At 42.6% G+C, this 22,176-nt stretch overlaps 1 protein-coding gene across 1 annotated transcript; it reads left to right on the top strand.

Annotated features, from left to right (window-relative positions):
• Positions 1–12,368: 12,368 nt before the first annotated feature.
• LOC120032050 (synaptophysin-like protein 1) lies at positions 12,369–21,863 on the top strand. Its single transcript, XM_038977982.1, has 5 exons — positions 12,369–12,796; positions 14,725–14,843; positions 16,534–16,738; positions 20,212–20,403; positions 20,642–21,863. Exons 1-5 carry the CDS (start codon positions 12,725–12,727, stop codon positions 20,780–20,782), a joined length of 729 nt encoding a protein of 242 aa, XP_038833910.1. The 5' UTR covers positions 12,369–12,724; the 3' UTR covers positions 20,783–21,863.
• The last annotated feature ends 313 nt before the right edge of the window (positions 21,864–22,176 follow it).

The raw sequence follows: 22,176 nt of genomic DNA on the forward strand, positions 1-22,176 counted from the left end.
CCATGGCACGAAGCCTCCAGTGATGATCCATGGCACGAAGCCTCCAGTGATGATCCATGGCCCTCTAGTCCGGAGCCTCCGGCGACGCCCTCTAGTCCAGAGCCTCCAGCGACGGGCTTCAGTCAGGAGCAGCCAGAGTCTCCCTCCTGTCCGGAACAGCCAGAGTCTCCCTCCTGTCCGGAGCAGCCAGAGTCTCCCTCCTGTCCGGAGCAGCCAGAGTCTCCCTCCTGTCCGGAGCAGCCAGAGTCGCCCTCCTGTCCTGAGCAGCCAGAGTCGCCCTCCTGTCCTGAGCAGCCAGAGTCGCCCTCCTGTCCGGGGCCCGCTGCGAGGGTCCCCGGTCCGGGGTCGGCGGTAAGAGTCCCCGCTCCAGAGGCGCCACCTAAGTGGTCCAAGACTAAGTTGGAGCGGGGTCCACGTCCCGCACCAGAGCCGCCACCGCGGTGAAATGCCACCCAGACCCTCCCCTATAGGTTCAGGTTTTGCGGCCGAATTCCGCAACTTTGGGGGGGGGGGGTGGCGTGAGTTTGGGTGGGCATTCTATGTCTGGTGTTCTATGTTGTCCTTGTTTTGTATTTCTATGTGTTTGGCCTGGTATGGTTCTCAATCAGAGGCAGCTGTCTATCGTTGTCTCTGATTCAGAATCATACTTAGATAGCCTGTTCCCACCTGTGTTTGTGGGTGGTGGTTTTCTGTTTTCGTTTTGTTGTTTCGTCAAGTGTTTCATATCTTATTAAAGGAAATATGAACACTTACCACGCTGCACCTTGGTACTCTTCTCCTTCTCCCGACGACATTCGTGACAGAACTACCCACCAAAAAAGGACCAAGCAGCGTGACCCTTCCCTATAGGTTCAGGTTTTGTGGCCGGAGTCCGCACCTTTGGGGGGGGGGGTACTGTCACGCCCTGACCGTAGAGATCCTTTTTATGTCTCTTTTTGGTTGGTCAGGGCGTGAGTTTGGGTGGGCATTCTATGTCTGGTGTTCTATGTTGTCCTTGTTTTGTATTTCTATGTGTTTGGGCTGGTATTGTTCTCAATCAGAGGCAGCTGTCTATCGTTGTCTCTGATTCAGAATCATACTTAGATAGCCTGTTCCCACCTGTGTTTGTGGGTGGTGGTTTTCTGTTTTCGTTTTGTTGTTTCGTCAAGTGTTTCATATCTTATTAAAGGAAATATGAACACTTACCACGCTGCACCTTGGTACTCTTCTCCTTCTCCCGACGACATTCGTGACAGAACTACCCACCAAAAAAGGACCAAGCAGCGTGACCCTTCCCTATAGGTTCAGGTTTTGTGGCCGGAGTCCGCACCTTTGGGGGGGGTACTGTCACGCCCTGACCGTAGAGATCCTTTTTATGTCTCTTTTTGGTTGGTCAGGGCGTGAGTTTGGGTGGGCATTCTATGTCTGGTGTTTCTGTTTTGTGTTTTCACCTTACAGGACTGTTCGTTTGTCGTTTTGTTGTTTCGTCAAGTGTTTCATATCTTATTAAAGGAAATATGAACACTTACCACGCTGCACCTTGGTCCTCTTCTCCTTCTCCCGACGACATTCGTGACATAGTGATTGAAAATGTTTTTTTTTTCAACTGGAAAGAGTAGAATGGTTTTAGTTGAAGGAAACAGATATGGAGACTAGTAAAAGTAACAAAGAGAATGGTAATATCAGATTAGCACTCTAATAATGCAATGTTTTAGTAATTTGAAGAAGTAAATCTTTCAATATGAGGTTACATGACGAGCAGAGGGATTGAGCATTGGGGACTGATATTAAATTGGAGGCCACCATCGGGTGTTTGGGTTAGAGATAAGTTTTCTGTGGAACAATAGATGGCCGCCAGTACTCACTGAACAAAAAAACTCAAATCTCTGTGTAAGGGACACAGTGGGGAAATTTGGGACAGAGGTATGAATAATTAAAATTATACATTTTTGACAGGTTCCAATTATTATTAGTCAATTCTATAGTTTGGGAAGCACCAGTGATTTAAGTAAGAAGGTAATGTCATCCAAAACAATAATCTGTTCACATTACGTGAAACTGTGTCCAGAATAAGAAGATCCAAGTAAATGTTTTTAGTACCGAATATTGAGCTGATAAGCCAGCACCAACTATTTGAAGGTCCTAGCAGATTTCATATTTTAACTTCTACTTCATCACAATCCCGGATCCGGGAGCACCCCCATCAGTAAAAAAGCTGACTAGCATAGCCTAGCATAGCGTCACAAGTAAATACTAGCATCTAAATATCATTAAATCACAAGTCCAAGACACCAGATGAAAGATACACATCTTGTGAATCCAGCCATCATTTCTGATTTTTAAAATGTTTTACAGGGAAGACACAATATGTAAATCTATTAGCTAACCACGATAGCAAAAGACACAACTTTTTTTTCCCACCATTTTTTTCCTGCATAGGTAGCTATCACAATTTCGACCAAATAAAGATATAAATAGTCACTAACCAAGAAACAACTTCATCAGATGACAGTCTGATAACATATTTATTGTATAGCATATGTTTTGTTAGAAAAATGTGTATATTTCAGGTATAAATCATAGTTTACCATTGCAGCCACCACCACAACTCTCACCAAAGCAACTAGAATAACTACAGAGACCAACGTGAATTACCTAAATACTCATCATAAAACATGTCTGAAAAATACACAGCGTACAGCAAATGAAAGACAAACATCTTGTGAATCCAGCCAATATTTCAGATTTTTTAAGTGTTTTACAGCGAAAACACAATATAGCATTATATTAGCTTACTACAATAGCCAACCACACAACAGCATTGATTCAAGCCAACAATAGCGATAACGAATAAACCAGCAAAAGATATGAATTTTTTCACTAACCTTCTCAAACTTCTTCAGATGACAGTCCTATAACATCATATTACACAATACATATAGAGTTTGTTCGAAAATGTGCATATTTAGCGGCACAAATCGTGGTTATACAATGAGAATAGTAGCCAAGCTGCCAACAATATGTCGGGAGAAATCTTGGGAGAGGCACCTAATCTAATCAGTAACTAATCATAAACTTGACTAAAAAATACAGGTTGGACAGCAAATGAAAGATACATTAGTTCTTAATGCAATCGCTGTGTTAGATTTTTTAAATTAACGTTACTACGACATACAGCGTGCGTTAAAGCGAGACCGCACCGAAATTAATGGCGGAATATGAGTTTTACATTTTTCAACAGAACAACGAATTAACATCATAAATAGTTCTTACTTTTTGATGAGCTCCCATCAGAATCTTGGGCAAGTTGTCCTTTGTCCAAAAGAATCATTGCTCGGTTGTAGATTGTCGCCTTCAACTTTGGAATTAGCAGTAAACATTAGCCATGTGGCCCAGACGTGCCCAACTCACTAGAACGCAGCACAAATAAATACCCGAAAATCGCAATATACTGATATAAACTGATATAACTCGGTTTAAAATAACAACATTATGATGTCTTTAACACCTATATCGAATAAAATCAGAGCCGGATATATCTAAGGGCTATAACGGGAGCTTTCTAGAACGCCATCCTGAGGTCTGTCTTGCGTCATGGCGAATGAAGGAAAGAGAGGACCCCACGTTGCCAGCCCATTTATAAGGCCTCAGATCTGCCTAGCAACTCCATTCTAATTCTCACTATTTGCTGACATCCATGGGAAGGCGTATGCAGTGCATCTCAACCAATAGAAGACATGCAAATTAATAAACTGACCTCAGAACAGCCTGCAGATTTCAGATTTCTCACTTCCTCATAGGAAAATTGCTCCAACTCGAGTTCTGTTTTACTCACAGATATAATTCAAACGGTTTTAGAAACTAGAGAGTGTTTTCTATCCAATAGTAATAATAATATGCATATTGTACGAGCAAGAATTGAGTACGAGGCAGTTTAATTTGGGAACGAAATTTTTACAAAGTGCAAACAGCACCCCCTATTGAGAAAAGGTTTTAACTAGTTTATGTCCCAGGGACAGTTTGTACAGAACTGTATGTCAATGCAAAATGACAATGATTACAAGAGAGGGGTTCTGGGACTTTGGAAGGTGCCTATTCCTGCCCAAGATGCAGTAAACTCGATTAAGATTAATCATTTTTTTATGACTGATAAAGATGTTTATTTTCTTTCTTCCAGGACTTATGGAATGTCCACTACCAAGTTGTTTTCATATGTTTGCCAATGGATCTGTGTCTTTCCCTTTGAGGGGCTTCCTGAAGCAGGTGCCTTAGGAGAGACGTTATTGAGACTGTGTACTGTGCAGTGTAAAGGTGCCCGCATCCAGCTGTTGAGGGAGCTCCCAAATTAAGTAAGGCCTGGCCATTTTGTTTATTTTTACCCTACGATTTTTACCACACACACGCCAGCACCAACACACAACCCACCTTGATAAGATATGTTGTAATATTTCAAATATCTTTAAATAATGTCTGAGGTACAGGGGAACAAACACTCACTTAATGGGGTTGAATGACCTCTGACCTCTGTTCTGACTCCCTGGTGAGGCCTGATCACTCTCACTACAAAGACTAGAGACATTGGGTGAGATTTAAATGGGCTATGTAAACACAAGATAATTAGGAAGGAGTTTATAATTTATCAACGGTCCTCTGTGTGATTCAGAAAAAGAGAAGGAGAGAGAGAGTGCGCTGCCCCTGAATGAGGGACACTTGTCTCTATACTGTTCCTTAAATTACCTTATGGGATACAATTAAGTTAAGATGGAGTCAAGGGTTGTAATTCTAATTTGATTTGTTATTTTGATTTAACAGGCAGTGTTATGAATGAATCACGCATGAATCACGGTGTGAGTCGTGTGTCCAAAGGGGAATTTACCAGTCCCCTGAGGCCCTTTGGTAATTAAGCAACAACAAAAAATGTCACATGCCTGTCTGTAAAATGAAAAAAATGTATGTTGGTAATGGTTGACACTTACTCCAAATGGATTGAAGTTTTCCTCACCTTTTATTTAAAGAAGTGTATTGCTGTTGCTGTTTTGTTTGTTTGGTTTTGTCTTGTTTCAATAAAAATCTCACCAGATTGGGTCTGGTGGGTGGTCGAGATTTCTCCCTAAGGGTTAGCTCTCTGACTCCCTGACCCTGTAACTCTGCGGTGAGATCGCCAAAATGATAGGGGAGTATAAGTCAATTTGGGGGGAAAAATGGTTTCAACTGTGTGATGTTATTCTCTTTGACATTTGTCTGAGACATTTGTATTAAGAATATTTGTAATAATTTGTCTGGATTTCCTGAATCAGAAATGCCCTAAACTAAACTGTTATTCTGGTCTGTCCTCTATCGAGGTTATGGCGAAGGTGACCACAGATGGTATCTAGTTGCATTGAAGGGATAATTCGGCCGAGAACAGTGTGAACCTCACCCCCTCTAACAGGGATTCACTATCGTCCTTCACCACCTGAAACCTGAGTCTGAGCCAGCAACCTGTACACAGCATCCAGTCAAAGCTATCAACAGCCTTTTCTCTCATGCCTTTTCTCTCAGGAGTGCGACATGAGTCCACGTGGAGTGAGCATGGACGAGATCCCGTCCGAACTTCTCTCATGTACTGGTAGGAAAATGGACAAAGACATAATGGACTGTAAAGGACAGTGGCGACTCAGGTGAGAGACATTATCATGGGCTATCCACTTTGAACATGTGCCATTGGGAGGACAAACTGAAACGCCAGAAGAATGAGTGCCGGGAGGTAGGGGGGTGGGTGATCAATGTGCCCGTAATTAATTTAGGCTTATCCAAAATGGTTTATTTGGGGTATCAGGTTGATTGTGGAGGTCTGCACATTGCAAAATGTATAGTACTTTAGACTAGAAATGGATTGAGATACCAATCTGTCATATATACATGCCACTCGCGACAAAAGCTCCAGCTGAAATGTCATTGCCAGAATCCATAAATTAAATTGTGTAATGAAGCATATGTGGAAATCTATGAAGTGAATGTCTTAAGCCAGGATTTTGCAAGTTGGATTATACAACCCAGAATGAAGGGTTTGAAAGCCGTTTTTTGCGTAGATTTTTTTAAATTTACTAATTTGATTGTAGATTTTAGCTTTATGATGATTATGAATGAAATTAGATTCACTCCCATTAATAGAAGTATAACCTTTATTATGACTTATTATAATGGTATATTTTGATATAGAAGCTAAAATCTAAATGATTCAAATCAAATCAAACTTTATTTGTCACATGCACCGAATACAACAAGTGTAGACTTTACCGTGAAATGCTTACTTACAAGCCCTTAACCAACAGTGCAGTTCAAGAAGAGTTAAGAAAATATTTACCAAGTAGACTAAAATAAAAAGTAATAATAAAAAGTAACACAATAACAATAAAAATAACGAGGCTATATTCAGGGGGCACCGTTACCGAGTCAGTGTGCGGGGGTACAAGTTAGTTGAGGTAGTTTGTACATATAGGTGGGGGTGAAGTGACTATGCATAGATAAATAACAGCGAGTAGCAGCAGTGTACAAAAGAGGGGGGTCAATGTAAATTGTCCGGTGGCGATTTTATTAATTGTTCAGCAGTCTTATGGCTTGGGGGTAGAAGCTGTTGAGGAGCCTTTTGGTCCTGGACTTGACGCTCCGGTATCGCTTGCCGTGCAGTAGCAGAGAAAACAGTCTATAACTTGGGTGACTGGAGTCTGTCAATTTTATGGGCTTTCCTCTGACACACCTATTATATAGGTCCTGGACGGCACGAAGCTTGGCCCCAGTGATGTACTTTTTGAGGATCTGGGTAGCCATACCAAGTCTTCTGTCTCCTGAGGGGGAAAAGGTTTTGTCGTGCCCTCTTCACAACTGTCTTGGTATGTTTGGGCCATGATAGTTCGTTGGTGATGTGGACACCAAGGAACTTGAAACTCTCGACCCGCTCCACTACAGCCCGTCGATGTTAATGGGGGCCTGTTCGGCCCGCCTTTTCCTGTAGTCCACGATCAGCTCCGTTGTCTTGCTCACATAAGGGAGAGGTTGTTGTCCTGGCACCACACTGCCAGTTCTCTGACCTCCTCCCTATAGGCTGTCTCATCGTTGTCTGTGATCAGCAAACTTAATGATGGTGTTGGAGTCGTGTTTGGCCATGCAGTCATGGGTGAACAGCGAATACAGGAGGGGACTAAGTACACACCCCTGAAGGGCCCCAGTATTAAGGATCAGCGTGGCAGACGTGTTGTTGCCTACTCTTACCACCTGGGGGCGGCCCGTCAGGAAGTCCAGGATCCAGTTGCAGAGGGAGGTGTTTAGTCCCAGAGTCCTTAGCTTAGTGATGAGCTTTGTGGGCTCTATGGTGTTGAACGCTGAGCTGCAGTCAATGAACAGCATTCTCACATAGGTGTTCCTTTTGTCCAGGTGAGAAAGGGCAGTGTGGAGTGAGATTGAGATTGCGTCATCTGTGGATCTGTTGGGGCGGATGCGAATTGGAGTGGGTCTAGTGTGTCCGGGACGATGCTGTTGATGTGAGCCATGACCAGCCTTTCAAAGCACTTCATGGCTACCCACGTGAGTGCCAAGGGGCGGAAATCATTTAGAAAGGTTACCTTCGCTTCCTTGGGCACATGGACTATGGTGGTCTGCTTGAAACATGTAGGTATTAGACTCGATCAGGGAGAGGTTGGAAATGTCAGTGAAGACACTTGACAGTTGGTCCGCGCATGCTTTGACTACACGTCCTGGTAATCCATCTGGCCCAGCGGCTTTGTGAATGTTAACCTGTTTAAAGGTTTTATTCACATCGGCTACCAAGAGAGTTATCACACAGTCATCCAGAACAGTTGGTGCCCTTGTGCATGCTTCAGTGTTGCTTGCCTCGAAGCGAGCATAAAAGGCATTTAGCTCGTCTGGTAGGCTCGCGTCACTGGGCAGCTCGCGTCTGGGTTTCCCTTTGTAGTTTGTAATAGTTTTCAAGCCCTGCCACAACCGACGAGCGTCAGAGCCGGTGTAGTAGGATTCAATCTTAATTCTGTATTGATGCTTTGCTTGTTTGATGGTTCGTCTGAGGGCATAGCAGGATTTATTATAAGCGTCTGGATTAGTCTCCCGCTCCTTGAAAGAGTCAGCTCTAGCCTTTAGCTCCATGCGGATGTTGCCTGTGATCCATGGCTTCTGATTGGGAAATGTACGTACAGTCACTGTGGGGACGACGTCGTCGATGCACATATTGATGAAGCCGATGACTGATGTGGTGTACTCCTCAATGCCAATGGATGAATCCCGGAACATATTCCAGTCTGTTCTAGCAAACAGTCCTGTAGTGTAGCATCCGCGTCATCTGACCACTTCCGTATTGAGCAGTCACTGGTACTTCCTGCTTTAGTTTTAGCTTGTAAGCAGGAATCAGGAGGATAGATTTATGGTCAGATTTGCCAAATGGAGGGCGGGGGAGAGCTTTGTATGCATCTCTGTGTGTGGAGTAAAGGTGGTCTAGGATTTTATTTTCTCTGGTTGCACATGTGACATGCTGGTAAAAATTTGGGGTAGCGTTTCTGTTCTGCTGGTGCATGGAAAATTCTGCTAGCTCTATATTGTCCGTATCGTCGTTCAGCCACGTCTCGGTGAAACATAAGATGGTACAGTTTTTGATGTCCCGTTGGTATGATAATCTTAATCGTAGGTCATCAATTTTATTTTCCAATGATTGCACATTAGCAAGAAGAACAGATGGCAGTGGGAGTTTACTCGCTCGCCTACGGATTCTCAGAAGGCTGCCCAATCTGAGGCCCCTTTTCCTGCGTCTTTTTTTCACGCAAAAGGCGGGGATCTGGGCCTGTTCCATTGAAAGCAGGATATCCTTCTCGTCGGACTCGTTAAAATAAAAAAATTTTTCCAGTCCACGATGAGTAATCGCTGTTCTGATGTCCAGAAGATATTTTCGGTTATAAGAGACGGTAGCAGCAACATTATGTACACAATACGTTTAAAATAAATTCCACAAAACGCAAATAAATCGCACAAAATTGCACAATTGGTTGGGAGAATGTAATGTTCTTCAGCGCCATCTTTATTAAAATGTAATGATAAGTGATAAGAGGATGGAATGTGATGGACATTTTTATCTTGTGAAAAGATAGCCTTGAAAATGTTAATCTTGTGTTAGTGTCATAAATAATCCTTGGTTCCTGCCTGTGCTTGGTAAAGATATTATGTGCTTGATGCATTGAGTTGTTTAAAACCTCTCTAGCGTGCTGATAATAAAGAATGATTGATTTAAGATTGACTTTGAGTGTCCCTGTGTAGAATTTCCACAACACTCCTCTGGGTACATTGACATGAATACAAAACCTAGGAGGCTCATGGTTCTCACCATCTTCTATAGACTTACACAGTAATTATGACAAATTCCGGGGGACCCTCTCCAGCCTATCAGAGCTCTTGCAGCATGAACCGACATGTTGTCCACCCAATCAAAGGATCAGAGAATTAATCTAGTACTGGAAGCATATGCTACAGCTAGCTAGCACTGCAGTGTATAAGAGAGAGAGAATATTCACTTACTTAGCTAGCAAATGCAGCTAGCTAGTTTAGCTTACTGAAACATCCTGATCAAACAGAGGGATGCTATTTTAGCTAGCTTGATATGACTTTCCAACACAATACTTAAACTCTTCCAAGTCAAGCTAAGCTTTTGGTATTACTAATTTATTGCCACCGGGGCCTGCCGGTGTAACTGCTTACTGATTGTACACTTACTTTACTGCATAATTGTAGCATGTTTACTAACGAGTTAGTTCTATTAGCTATGCTGACTATGATATTACTTTAGCTAATATGATGACAACGATGTAGGCTGTGTGTAGCGGTTTGGTTTGGAAAGTTTTTTTCGCCTGGTCACATACAGCTGATGTGTTGTGCATTGAAGTCCACAAGCGAAGGGAAGAGGTGAGAGGAGGAGAACGCATAGATGCGAGAAGGAATACAACGTGGCTGCTATGAAAGTGAACTGTGTTTACAGGTGATCAGGGGATATTCATTCTGCCGATTCTGTTGAAAAAGTTTCTTAAACGGAACAAAACAGGCATAAACATACCTGACCTGTGTGAACATACAGTTGAAGTTGGAAGTTTACATACACTTAGGTTGGAGTCATTACAACTAGTTTTTCAACCACTCCACAAATGTCTTGTTAACAAACTATAGTTTTGGCAAGTCGGTTAGGACATCCACTTGTGCATGACACAAGTCATTTTTCCAACAATTGTTTACAGACAGATTATTTCACTTATAACTCACTGTACAACAATTCCAGTGGGTCAGAAGTTTACATACACTAAGTTGACTGTGCTTTTAAACAGCTTGGAAAATTCCAGAAAATTATGTCATGGCTTTAGAAGCTTCTGATAGGCTAATTTAAATCATTTGAGTCAATTGGAGGTGTACCTGTGGATGTATTTCAAGGCCTACCTTCAAATTCAGTGCCTCTTTGCTTGACTTCATGGGAAAATCAAAAGAAATCAGCCAAGACCTCAGAAAAAAAAATTGTAGACCTCCACAAGTCTGGTTCATCCTTGGGAGCAATTTCCAAATGCCTGAAGGTACCACGTTCATCTGTGCAAACAATAGTACGCAAGTATTAACACCATGGGACCATGCAGCCGTCATACCGCTCAGGAAGGTGACGCGTTCTGTCTCCTAGAGATGAACGTACTTTGGTGCGAAAAGTGCAAATCAATTCCAGAACAACAGCAAAGGACCTTGTGAAGGTGCTGGAGGAAACAGGTACTAAAGTATCTATATCCACAGTAAAACGAGTCCTATATTGACATTACCTGAAAGGCCGCTCAGCAAGGAAGAAGCCACTGCTCCAAAACCGCCATAAAAAAGCCAGACTATGGTTTGCAACTGCACATGGAGACAAAGATCGTACTTTTTGGAGAAATGTCCTCTGGTCTGATGAAACAAAATTGAATTGTTTGGCCATAATGACCATCGTTATGTTTGGAGGAAAAAGGGGGAGGCTTGTGTTACCGATGTGAAATGGCTAGCTAGTTAGCGGTGGTGCGCGCTAATAGCGTTTCAATCGTTGACGTCACTCGCTCTGAGACCTTGAAGTAGGTGTTCCCCTTGCTCTGCATTGGCCGTGGCTTTTGTGGAGCGATGGGTAACGATGCTTCGTGGGTGTCAGTTGTTGATGTGTGGAGAGGGTCCCTGGTTCGAGCCCAGGTAGGGGCGAGGAGAGGGACGGAAGCTATACTGTTAAACTTGCAAGCCGAAGAACACCATCCCACCCATGAAGCACGGGGGTGGCAGCATCATGTTGTGGGGGTGCTTTTCTGCAGGAGGGACTGGTGCACTTCACAAAATAGATGGCATCATGAGGATGGACAATTATGTGGATATATTGAAGCACCATCTCAATACATCAGTCAGGAAGTTAAAGCTTGGGTCTTCCAAATGGACAATGACCCCAAGCATACTTCCAAAGTTGTGGCAAAATGGCTTAAGGACAACAAAGTCAAGGTATTGGAGTGGCCATCACAAAGCCCTGACCTCAATCCTATAGAAAATGTGTGGGCAGAACTGAAAAAGCGTGTGCGAGCAATGATGCCTACAAACCTGACTCATTACACAAGCTCTGTCAGGAATAATTGGCCAAAATTCACCCAACTTATTGTGGGAAGCTTGTGGAAGGCTACCCGAAACGTTTGACCCAAGTTAAACAATTTAAAGGCAATGCTACCAAATACTAATTGAGTGTATGTAAACTTCTGACCCACTGGGAAATTGATGAAAGAAATCAAATCTGAAATAAATCATTCTCTCTACTATTATCTGACATTTCACATTCTTAAAATAAAGTGGTGATCCTAACTGACCTAAGACAGGCAATTTTTACTATGATTAAATGTCAGGAATTGTGAAAAACTGAGTTTAAATGTATTTGGCTAAGGTGTATGTAAACTTCCGACTTCAACTGTACGTTGTAAACTTTCATTCATAGGCTAGGTTGTAGCCACCCATGATGGGTATAGGGAAATTGTGACTATCATGTAGTAGCCTAAACCTATCGATATTACATTGAACTGGGTGAATGGAATGTGAATGAGAGTCATCCAATATGTAGTAATATTTTAAATATTTTAAATGTTTATTTAAAAAAAAAAAACTTTATTTAACAAGGCAAGTCAGTTTAAGAACAAATTCTTATTTACAATGACGGCCGTGATTTGCTTTCAGGTCATATGACTAGAGTAGCAGAAACTTGCAACAAGAGACCGAAAGATTTTTCCAAACAGAGACTGAAGGTTTTGCAGCTTAGTGCGAATACAAGACAGACATCATTTTTTACAGTCATCTGCAGGCTTACACAGTGTTCTTTGGGTTAAGAAATTCGAGACGCGCAGTTGAGAGAACCGTTACTTTCCATCATTAGTCTATCATTTGTATAGCCAATTTAGGATTTTTTAAATCGACCTAATCCTAGTTGATTCAAGTTGCAACTATCTACCGAGAGAGTAAAAATGTATCTATAAAGGCAGACTTTGACCGTTTTTCATCATTTGTTTTTATTGTAGCCTCCGGTATTTGCGTAGGAGGGACAGGCATCACCAAAACGGAGCGCACAAAGCCATTGCGCGCAGTACCACGTCATTCTGTCAAACTTATTGAAACTTGTTTTGTTACTTTCTAGCAAGATATACTTAATTTTCTTTCAGATAATATTTAGATAGGTGGGGAGTCGGGGGAGATGATAACAGGGTTTCGACTGAACTTGGCGCCTCTCAAGGAACCGCTGGGATTCATCAAATTTGTAGAATGGGTAAGTAGGCTACACTGTCCAGAATCCGACTGGAGAAAATCTGCAGCTCAACAGTTCTAATAGCCGAGGGATTTTTCACTCTAGTTCGGGGCTGTGGCCTGATAAAATCAAATAGAAAAGACATGTACTGTATATCATGCTTTTTTTTTTGCATTTCAATCCTATTGCATGTTGGAGCAACCCACACAAGCTTTCATCAGTTATTCATAAACGAATGTGTCACAGTTTTGTTTTATTTGGTCAGTCTCTTTTCTCCTGATTCTGCAATGACAAAATAATCATAGCCTACAGTATGATTCATTCAACTCTCCATTTCAGCAAAGTCTGTTACAGTAGCGGGCTAGGAGCTGGATCAGTTTGTACTGGCATGGCTTTGAAATGTCCCTGTGCAAAACCCTGTTCCTGCCTTTCAAATGAAAGGCAAGAGGTGTTATACATTAATTCATGTCTCATTAATAATTCACTTAAATGTTACCCAGCATATATAATTATTATCTTGAAGGGAACATGCAGTTCTGGGGTCAGAAAGCTCTGTGCCCCTGACATAATCTGACACCTAGAAGAAAAATGAAATTACAATTGCACCCAATCAAGCTGACAGGTTTTGCAGAATTTAAAAATCCTTAAGTGCATATTGACGCACCCTACTGATTCAATCTAAGTAACATAATTTTAAAAAATCCTCATCAAAATCTGTTAAACTAGAGCTAGAGATAGAGATATCTGGGCTCCGTCTCAATCCACTGCATCCGCCTATGTCGGCCTTCCCCATCTGCGGTGGGAGGTGGCCGAGCTACACCTGTGTTTGTGAGACCATGAGACATTCCGAAAATCGGTCTTCTCACATGTGTTGTCTGAACGTCCAAACCCTGTACCAGTTTAAAAAATGAATGGAATTATGGATGTCGTTTTGGGGTTAAATGTGTGTCCAAAAAACACATATTTCCTGTGCTTTCTTAGGCTGTATCTCCTAGATAAAGGACAGATACTTCAAAACCTTATTCCTTATGATACATTTTTTGACTGTCTGTGTTTGTCATGTGTTATCAATGCGTTTCTATGGGCTATAGTAGTAATGGGCTTAGACTTTTAGAGAGTTAACCAGAACTGAAGTGGTGGGATACAGTTTTCAGGCCAGGGTCACATTCCTTCCACTTTTGAAACCATGTTGTCCTGAGAATCCATGCTTTTGGAGAGAATTCATTAATCAAGTTTAACCGACTTGCCTGCATAACTCGGTCAAAGGAATCCTGTGTAGCTATGCAGGAGGAAATTTGGTTAACAATTCAGCTGTTCTCTCTCTCTCTCTCTCTCCCTCTCTCTCACTGTGCAAATCCTTCAAGATACAGGCTGCAGGCAAGACAGGCAGCAACCAGACAGGCAGCAACACCCCAGTCACCCAAGTCATCTGACCATAGCAGACTGTTGTCTCTGTCTGTGCATTTGCAGTGCTCACTAGATGTTAATTGCTGTGAAATGGCACAAGTTGCTACAATGACGTAGTCAGCCAACAGGAAGTTGCCACACTGTGAAATGAAAACATCTGGAGAAGGGTGAGAAAGAAGGGCCTCTCTGGAAGCAAAATGGAGGCACAGTCACAAAGTAGGATTAAGTTCCCCCTAGACACTGATCTAATAGCCTACATCTAGAGAGAGCGAGAGCATGAAAAGAGGATCAATAACAGATCTTTATGTAGACCGTTAGATCCTTCTTTCTCTTGGCAAGCTTACTGTTGGGTGTGATGCTGCATGCAGTCTCTTCAATTCTTTCATTCCATTTATCAAAACACCACCCTGAGCTGGTCTACTACAGTATCTTACAGTATGTCCAATGTAAGCAATGTTTCTCCCTTCTCCCTGCTCAGTTAAAACAGTTTACATGATATCTCTCTCTCTCTCAATCTCTCTTTCTTTCTCTGTTTTAAACAGCTGACAGCCATCTTTGCGTTTGGGAGCTGTGGGGGGTATTCTGGCAGGAATATCGTGTCACTCTTCTGCAGAGAAGGAAGGAACGAGACACTGAATGCTACTTTTAGCTATCCTTTCAGGTGGGTGTCAGTCAGTTCTCTCTCTGTGTGTTACTGTATTTGATAACCCATACAACTATTAGACCCAACTGCACAAAAAGACCCCTTTTTGAAATATTTGAAATGCCTTGATGTGTTATCAGATATCCTGCTGGAACTGTGAAGGAAGTTGTTGTGTAGATATCATCTGTAGAAGGATGTTCATGGTGGAGGAAACAACTTGACCCCATGACCTCAACTGATTATTTCCTCCATTAATCTGGATGAGTGTTTTCGTGTGCAGTGTAATGACTGGGGTTTATTCCAGGTGTAGTATGACACAAACAGGAAGTGTACTGTACAGTAAAGATGTATCAGGTTAAACTAGATGACACAGTGAATACTTTTTAATTGTCAATCAGGAAGATTAGCAGCTGAAATGTTGACAATATAAAGTCTCCATTCTATCTTCTTGTTATTGTCATTCTATATCCCCTGGGTATAAGTACACTGAACACAAATATAAATGCAACATGGGGGGAGTATTGGTCCCATGTTTCATGACCTGAAATAAAAGATCCCAGAAATGTTCCATATGCACAAAAATATTATTTCTCTAAAATGTTGTGCACAAATTTGTTTACATCCTTGTTAGTGAGCATTTATCCTTTTCCAAGATAATCCATCCTCCTGACAGGTGTTGCATATCAAGAAGCTGATTAAATATAATGATAATTACACAGGTGCACCTTGTGCCAAGGACAATAAAAGGCCACTCTAAAATGTGCAGTTTTGTCACACAACAAAATGCCACAGATGCCTCAAGTTTTGAGGGAGCGTGCAATTAGTATACTGACTGCAGGAATGTCCACCAGAGCTGTTGCCAGAGAATTGAATGTTCATTTCTCTACCATAAGCCGTCTCCAACGTCGTTTTATAGAATTTGGCTGTGCTTCCATCCGGCCTCACAACCGCAGACCACATGCATGGTGTTGTATGGGCGAGCGGTTTGCTGATGTCAACATTGTGAACAGAGTGCCCCATGGTGGCGGTGGGGTTATTGTATGGGCAGGCATAAGCTACGGACAATGAACAAAATTGCATTTTATCGATGGCAATTTGAATGCACAGAGATACCGTGACAAGACCCTGAGGCCCATTGTCATGCCATTCATCCGCCGCCATCACCCCATGTCGCAAGCATCTGTACACAAGCTGAAAATGTCCCAGTTCTTCCATGGCCTGCATACTCACCAGACATGTCACCCATTGAGCATGTTTGGGATGCTCTGGATCGAAGTGTACGACAGCGCGTTCCAGTTTCCGCCAATATCCAGCAACTTCGCTGGATATTGGGACAACATTCCATAATCAACAGCCTGCAAAGGAGATGTGTTGCGCTGCATGAGGCAAATGGTAGTCACACCAGATACTGACTGGTTTTCTGATCCACGCTCCTACCTTTTTTCAAATGTATCTGTGACCAACAGTTGTATATCTGTATTTTCAGTCATGTGAAATCCATAGATTAGGGCCTAATGCATTGATTTAAATTGACTGATTTCCTTATGAACTGTAACTCAGTAAAATCTTTGAAATTGCTGCATGTTGCGTTTATATTTTTGTTCAGTATATTTAGTGTGACACTGATCTCTTACAGAAATACTCTGGATAACTCTGCTATATCACGTATAGATGTACACTGAAGTGTAAAGCTGTTTTGTGTCCCCAGGTTAAACCTGGTTGCTCTAGTGGAGGGCAACACCACTCTGTGTAACCACTCTGTGCCCGTCACCCACCTGGTGGGAGACTTCGCCTCCTCGGCCCAGTTCTTTGTGGGCGTGGCCATCATCTGCTTCCTGTACTCTATAGTGGCGTTGCTCGTCTACCTGGGCTACATGCACGTGTACAAGGACTCTGACTTCGGCCCTATGTTTGTGAGTACTGGGAAAGTAAAGGGACAAAACCTAGATTGAGATTCTCATATGTGACTTGAAATTAATATGATTTGATTTTGATTGATGTTATTTATTTAAGTGTCATATGCCTACTGTTGCCCAGCCCACATGGGCATACAAGACACTACTAAACAGAGTACCATTTTCCTTGTACTCAAAACAAAAGAATATTTCACAAATTATACGCATACAATAATCATGGCAAGTACAGCTACCATCTCGCCACACTACACAAACAGTACATTTCTCCTTCTCCTCTAGGCATTGTGAACAAACTTTGCAATCTCACATCCTGTCTGAAACAAAATGTAAGCCTTTACTTGTCCCGTAACCAGAATACTTCACGGTTATAACCAAAAATGTTACCAAAAAAAAAGAATGTCTCAGATCATCAATGAACATCTGAGATTAATATACAGAGGGCAATAAAACACCACATGGATTTTGTTTTAGATTTCCCCAAGATCACACATTAGGCAAGTTCTCTTTTCTTCAGGCAATCTGTTAGATCTACCCACCTCTATAGCCAGAGGGAGGGTGCTGGATCTGACTTGAGCACAGACTGTCCTTTGGCTTTCTGTTAGGTTCAGGTAGACATAGCGTTCAAGGGTGTAGTTCTCTTTGATGAGAGTTTACATTCTAAGCAGGGGTTGGAACAAAAATTATTTCCCCAATCGTTTCGTTCTGAACAGAACCATAATTTTTTTCATTCCGTTCCACTGTTCCAACCAGCAAAATAAAGTTCTGAACCGGTTTGAACACCCAAAAAAGTTAGGGTTTGTATCGTTTTTTCCCATTCCTTTTTAAACCTCTGAAATATATATTTTTTAGATTTAGCTTGACATTAAATTACTTCACCAATGGATAGAGCAGCTTGCTATGGAGCAGGCAAGCTACAATATGTACATGCATTGGACAGGCAAGTGTAGTGTAGGGTGTGATATGCGACTGAAATTTTGCACGTGAGAAGAGCGCTGGCCATAAAGTTGTTATGACATGTATAATCTGAATTAGGCCCACAGAATTATACCTAGGAGGACTGACATCTATGAAGGGACTTTGAATGTCTTTGAACTTCAGAGAGTTGGCTTAACTAACTTTGGACCAGAGCTAGCTAATGTTGGACTAGAGCTAGCCCTTGATCATGACTCTCAGTTCCATTACATTACACATAATGCCGACTAGAGTTTTCGAGAGCTAGACAACAAGTTTGTGTAGCAGAGTGGCACAAGAACAGATCTTACCTTTTATTGTTGTTAATAAATCCAATGTGAAACGTGATAACTATAGTATCCTTAACTAGCATTGAAAATTAAAAATCTCTCTCCCTAATTTCTGAAACACGCGTGTGACGTCAGAAACACACACACACACACACACACACACACACACACACACACACACACACACACACACACACACACACACACACACACACACACACACACACACACACACACACACACACACACACACACACACACACACACACACACACACACAGACACACACACAGACACACACACACGTGAGCGCACACGCAAAGATTTTCAGCTGGCAGGCAGGGAGGCAGAAACTGAATTTCTGAGTGGCAGAGTGAGGGCTTTGCATGAGGGCTTTGCATAGGCACTTTGTTACGTTTTTTGTGGAACTGAAAAAAAATGCCCAGAACATTATTAACTGGTTCCCATGCTTTTAAAATAACAGTTCTGTTCTGGAACAGTATTAGATGACTTTCGTTCTCGGTTCTGGTTCTGTTCCTTGAAAAATGTCATTCTTTTACCATTTTGTGTTCTGTTCCTTGAACCGGTTCCAACCCCTGGTTCTAAGTTTAGGTTTAAACCAAATATCAGCTGTCCATTTTTCCTAGTGTATCAGAAAACGCTTGTCCTTGATTTGGTTGATTCGACATGGTAATTTGTTCCTGAATATATACTGCTAATCAGTTTTGAATAGCTGAAGTCTCCCATTGACAGCAATGAAATGTGTCTGTATGTCCTGACTTCTGTTTTTTTTTAATGTCTGATGTATGTAAACTCAGCAAAAAAAGAAATGTCCCTTTTTCAGGACCCTGTCTTTCAAACATAATTCGTAAAAATCCAAATAACTTCACAGATCTTCATTGTAAAGGGTTTAAACACTGTTTACCATGCTTGTTCAATGAACCATAAACAATTAATGAACATGCACCAGTGGAACGGTCGTTAAGACACTAACAGCTTACAGACGGTAGGCAATTAAGGTCACTGTTATGAAAAGTTAGGACACTTAAGAGAACTTTCTACTGACACTGAAAACCCCCAAAAGAAAGATGCCCAGGGTCCCTGCTCATCTGTGTGAATGTGCCTTAGGCATGCTGCAAGGAGACATGAGGACTGCAGATGTGGCCAGGGCAATAAATTGCAATGTCCGTACTGTGAGACGCCTAAGACAGCGCTACAGGGAGACAGGAAGGACAGCTGATCGTCCTCGCAGTGGCAGACCACGTGTAACAACACCTGCACAGGATCGGTACATCCGAACATCACACCTGCGGGACAAGTACAGGATGGCAACAACAACTGCCCGAGTTACACCAGGAACGCACAAAACCTCCATCAGTGCTCAGACTGTCCGCAATAGGCTGCGAGAGGCTGGACTGAGGGCTTGTAGGCCTGTTGTAAGGCAGGTCCTCCCCAGACACCTCCCCAGGTCTGGGGCGGTGTGTCACAGCATCATCGGACTGGGCTTGTTGTCATTGCAGGCGGTCTCAACGCTGTGCGTTACAGGGAAGACATCCTCCTCCCTCATGTGGTACCCTTCCTGCAGGCTCATCCTGACATGACCCTCCAGCATGACAATGCCACCAGCCATACTGCTCATTCTGTGCGTGATTTGTCAGTGTTCTGCCATGGCCAGCGAAGAGCCCAGATCTCAATCCCATTGAGCACGCCTGGGACCTGTTGGATCTGAGGGTGAGGGCTTGGGCCATTTCCCCCCAGAAATGTCCAGGAACTTGCAGGTGCCTTGGTGTAAGAGTGGGGTAACATCTCACAGCAAGAACTGGCAAATCTGGTGCAGTCCATGAGGAGGAGGTGCACTGCAGTACTTAATGCAGCTTGTGGCCACACCAGATACTGACTGTTACTTTTGATTTTGACCCCCCCCCTTTGTTCAGGGACACATTATTCAATTTCTGTTAGTCACATGTCTGTGGAACTTCAGTTTATGTCTCAGTTGTTGAATCTTGTTACGTTCATACAAATATTTACACGTTAAGTTTGCTGAAAATAAACGCTGATGTCTCCTTTTGTCATTGTCACGCCATGCAAGACATCACAAACAGATCAGGGATCAGGCTACAATTGAATGTACTTCCTTATCCATTTTAAACCATGTTGAAGCAAAGTGGTTCCAACGGGGACAAAGTAAGTGATGATGACTTCGGTTCCCTCTTCCCTCTCTCCCCCCAGGATTTTGGTCTGACGGCAGCGATTGCCTTCCTGTGGCTAGTGTGTTCCTCAGCATGGGCCAAGGGGCTGCAGAACGTGAAGGATGCCACCGGGACAGCGGGCATCACCTCCACACTGGCACTCTGCAAGGAGAGCGATGTGGCCTGCGAGGTCACTGATTTTGCCAACATGCGCACCCTCAATGTCTCGGTGGTGAGTAACTCAACCGTTCTTTCTTATCTTCTTATAGATGATACTTGTTAGTCAGAATGTATCAAGTTCACATTCACTTGAATTACATGATACTTACATAGACAAAAAAGAGATGAAATGTAACATTTTCCTTTAGTTTTTCTGCACATCCAACAGAAATACTGTGTTTGCCATGCTCACTTCTGTTTGACCACATGGTCTCACTCTGACCAAAGCAATCTCTGCCTATCTCCTCTAGGTGTTTGGGTACCTGAATCTGATCGTGTGGGCTGGCAACGCCTGGATTGTGTACAAGGAGACCCGCTGCCACTCTCAGAAGTACACTGCCCAGCACGGGGCTGGGGCCGGGCGTGGACAACAAGTCCCTGCTGCTATCTAATACTCTACTCCACTTCCAATGCCCAAAATAGCCCCTACACACCCTAAGTACTCCTGTAGATCTGAGAGGATTGGATAGACACACTCGACGTTTTATGGTAATAGGCAGCTTCATCTTGCCTGCTGATTGTCTGGGTGGAAACAGCCATATTTTTACTGTGCCTTAATTATCAATATCTATGCTTTGTCAAATATATCTGTGCCTTCAATACCTGTCCCAATATTGGGCCATGCCTTTCTGTGCCTTAGCATGCTAATGCTTTCTCTCCTCGTGCCTTCTCTAACTTCTAAACCGGTGCCTTCTCTTACCAGTAAACCTCACAAACCCCTGGTACGTTCTCCTAAGCTGTGGTACAGACTCATTGACAGCATTTGTGCACTTTGACCTGCAACTACATTGTCTTTGTTCTGGGCATTTCTACCAAACCCTAACCTGGGATGATTCAGATTCTTAAACAATGTGTTCTTTCACCTCATGGCCTAGTAGGAATCCTGATCTGTCCTCACTTGCCTCTTTTTGCCAAGTGTGGCAGTCTTGCTTTTGTCCCTCTCCTTGCCCCAACCTGGGCTCGAACCAGGGACACTCTGAACACATCAACAACTGCCTCCCACGAAGCATCATTATCCATCATTTTTTTATTATGTTCTTTAGTCCGCCATGTTTTTTGTACTTTGTATTATGTTGTTTGTTGAACCACAGCCACTAAGAAATTGTGCACTGTCTGTGCATGTGCTGGCTTTATGTTTTGAAATCCCCTGTTTTTTTATGATTGCTTAATCAATTATTATTTCCTGTCATTACCTTTGCATTTCTGATCTATTTTCTGTTATTACCTTTGATCTAATAAAAGTGTAGTAACTTGAAGTGCCTGTGTATGGAAGGCCAACGCTGAGTGTGTGTGTGTTTGTAATGTCTGGTATACTGGTTATGCCTCTGTCTTCCTCTTGTAATCATCAGACCAACTTGAGCTTGATGGAGGATTTTTATGTATCTGCCCTGTTGTGGAGAGAGACGGAGCTGTCCTTTCCACAACATGCAAATTATGAATGTCTTCTTTCTTTTTGAATAAAAACCAATGCATTTCCTACATTCTGTGTTTCCTTTTTTTTTGTATAGAAGTAGAATGGTCTCTCTCTCTCTGGTAATATTTACTTCATTTACAAGCCATACTGGGGAGGTTGCAGGAGATTTCTGACCCAAAGACTCCTGAAGACATAATGCAGCTTTTGTTTTATGGTCTGTCCTGTGACCTCACTGTTTACTGTTTGTCTGGAGAACAAACAGGATATTATCTGGTGAAGCTGCTCCAGTGTATCTGAGCTGACCACTGACATCTTTAATGCATCATTCCTCTCTTCCTTAAAGTGCTCATCTGACATGACTGGATCATTTAA

This window comes from Salvelinus namaycush, chromosome 38 (genome assembly GCF_016432855.1).
Source record: "Salvelinus namaycush isolate Seneca chromosome 38, SaNama_1.0, whole genome shotgun sequence".
Taxonomy (NCBI): Eukaryota; Metazoa; Chordata; class Actinopteri; order Salmoniformes; family Salmonidae; genus Salvelinus; species Salvelinus namaycush.

Coding starts and splice junctions, on each gene's coding strand:
- LOC120032050 (XM_038977982.1), top strand. CDS start 12,725: ATGATAACAGGGTTTCGACTGAACTTGGCGCCTCTCAAGGAACCGCTG. Junction 12,797..14,724: donor TCATCAAATTTGTAGAATGG/GTAAGTAGGCTA, acceptor TGTTTTAAACAG/CTGACAGCCATCTTTGCGTT. Junction 14,844..16,533: donor ACTTTTAGCTATCCTTTCAG/GTGGGTGTCAGT, acceptor TTGTGTCCCCAG/GTTAAACCTGGTTGCTCTAG.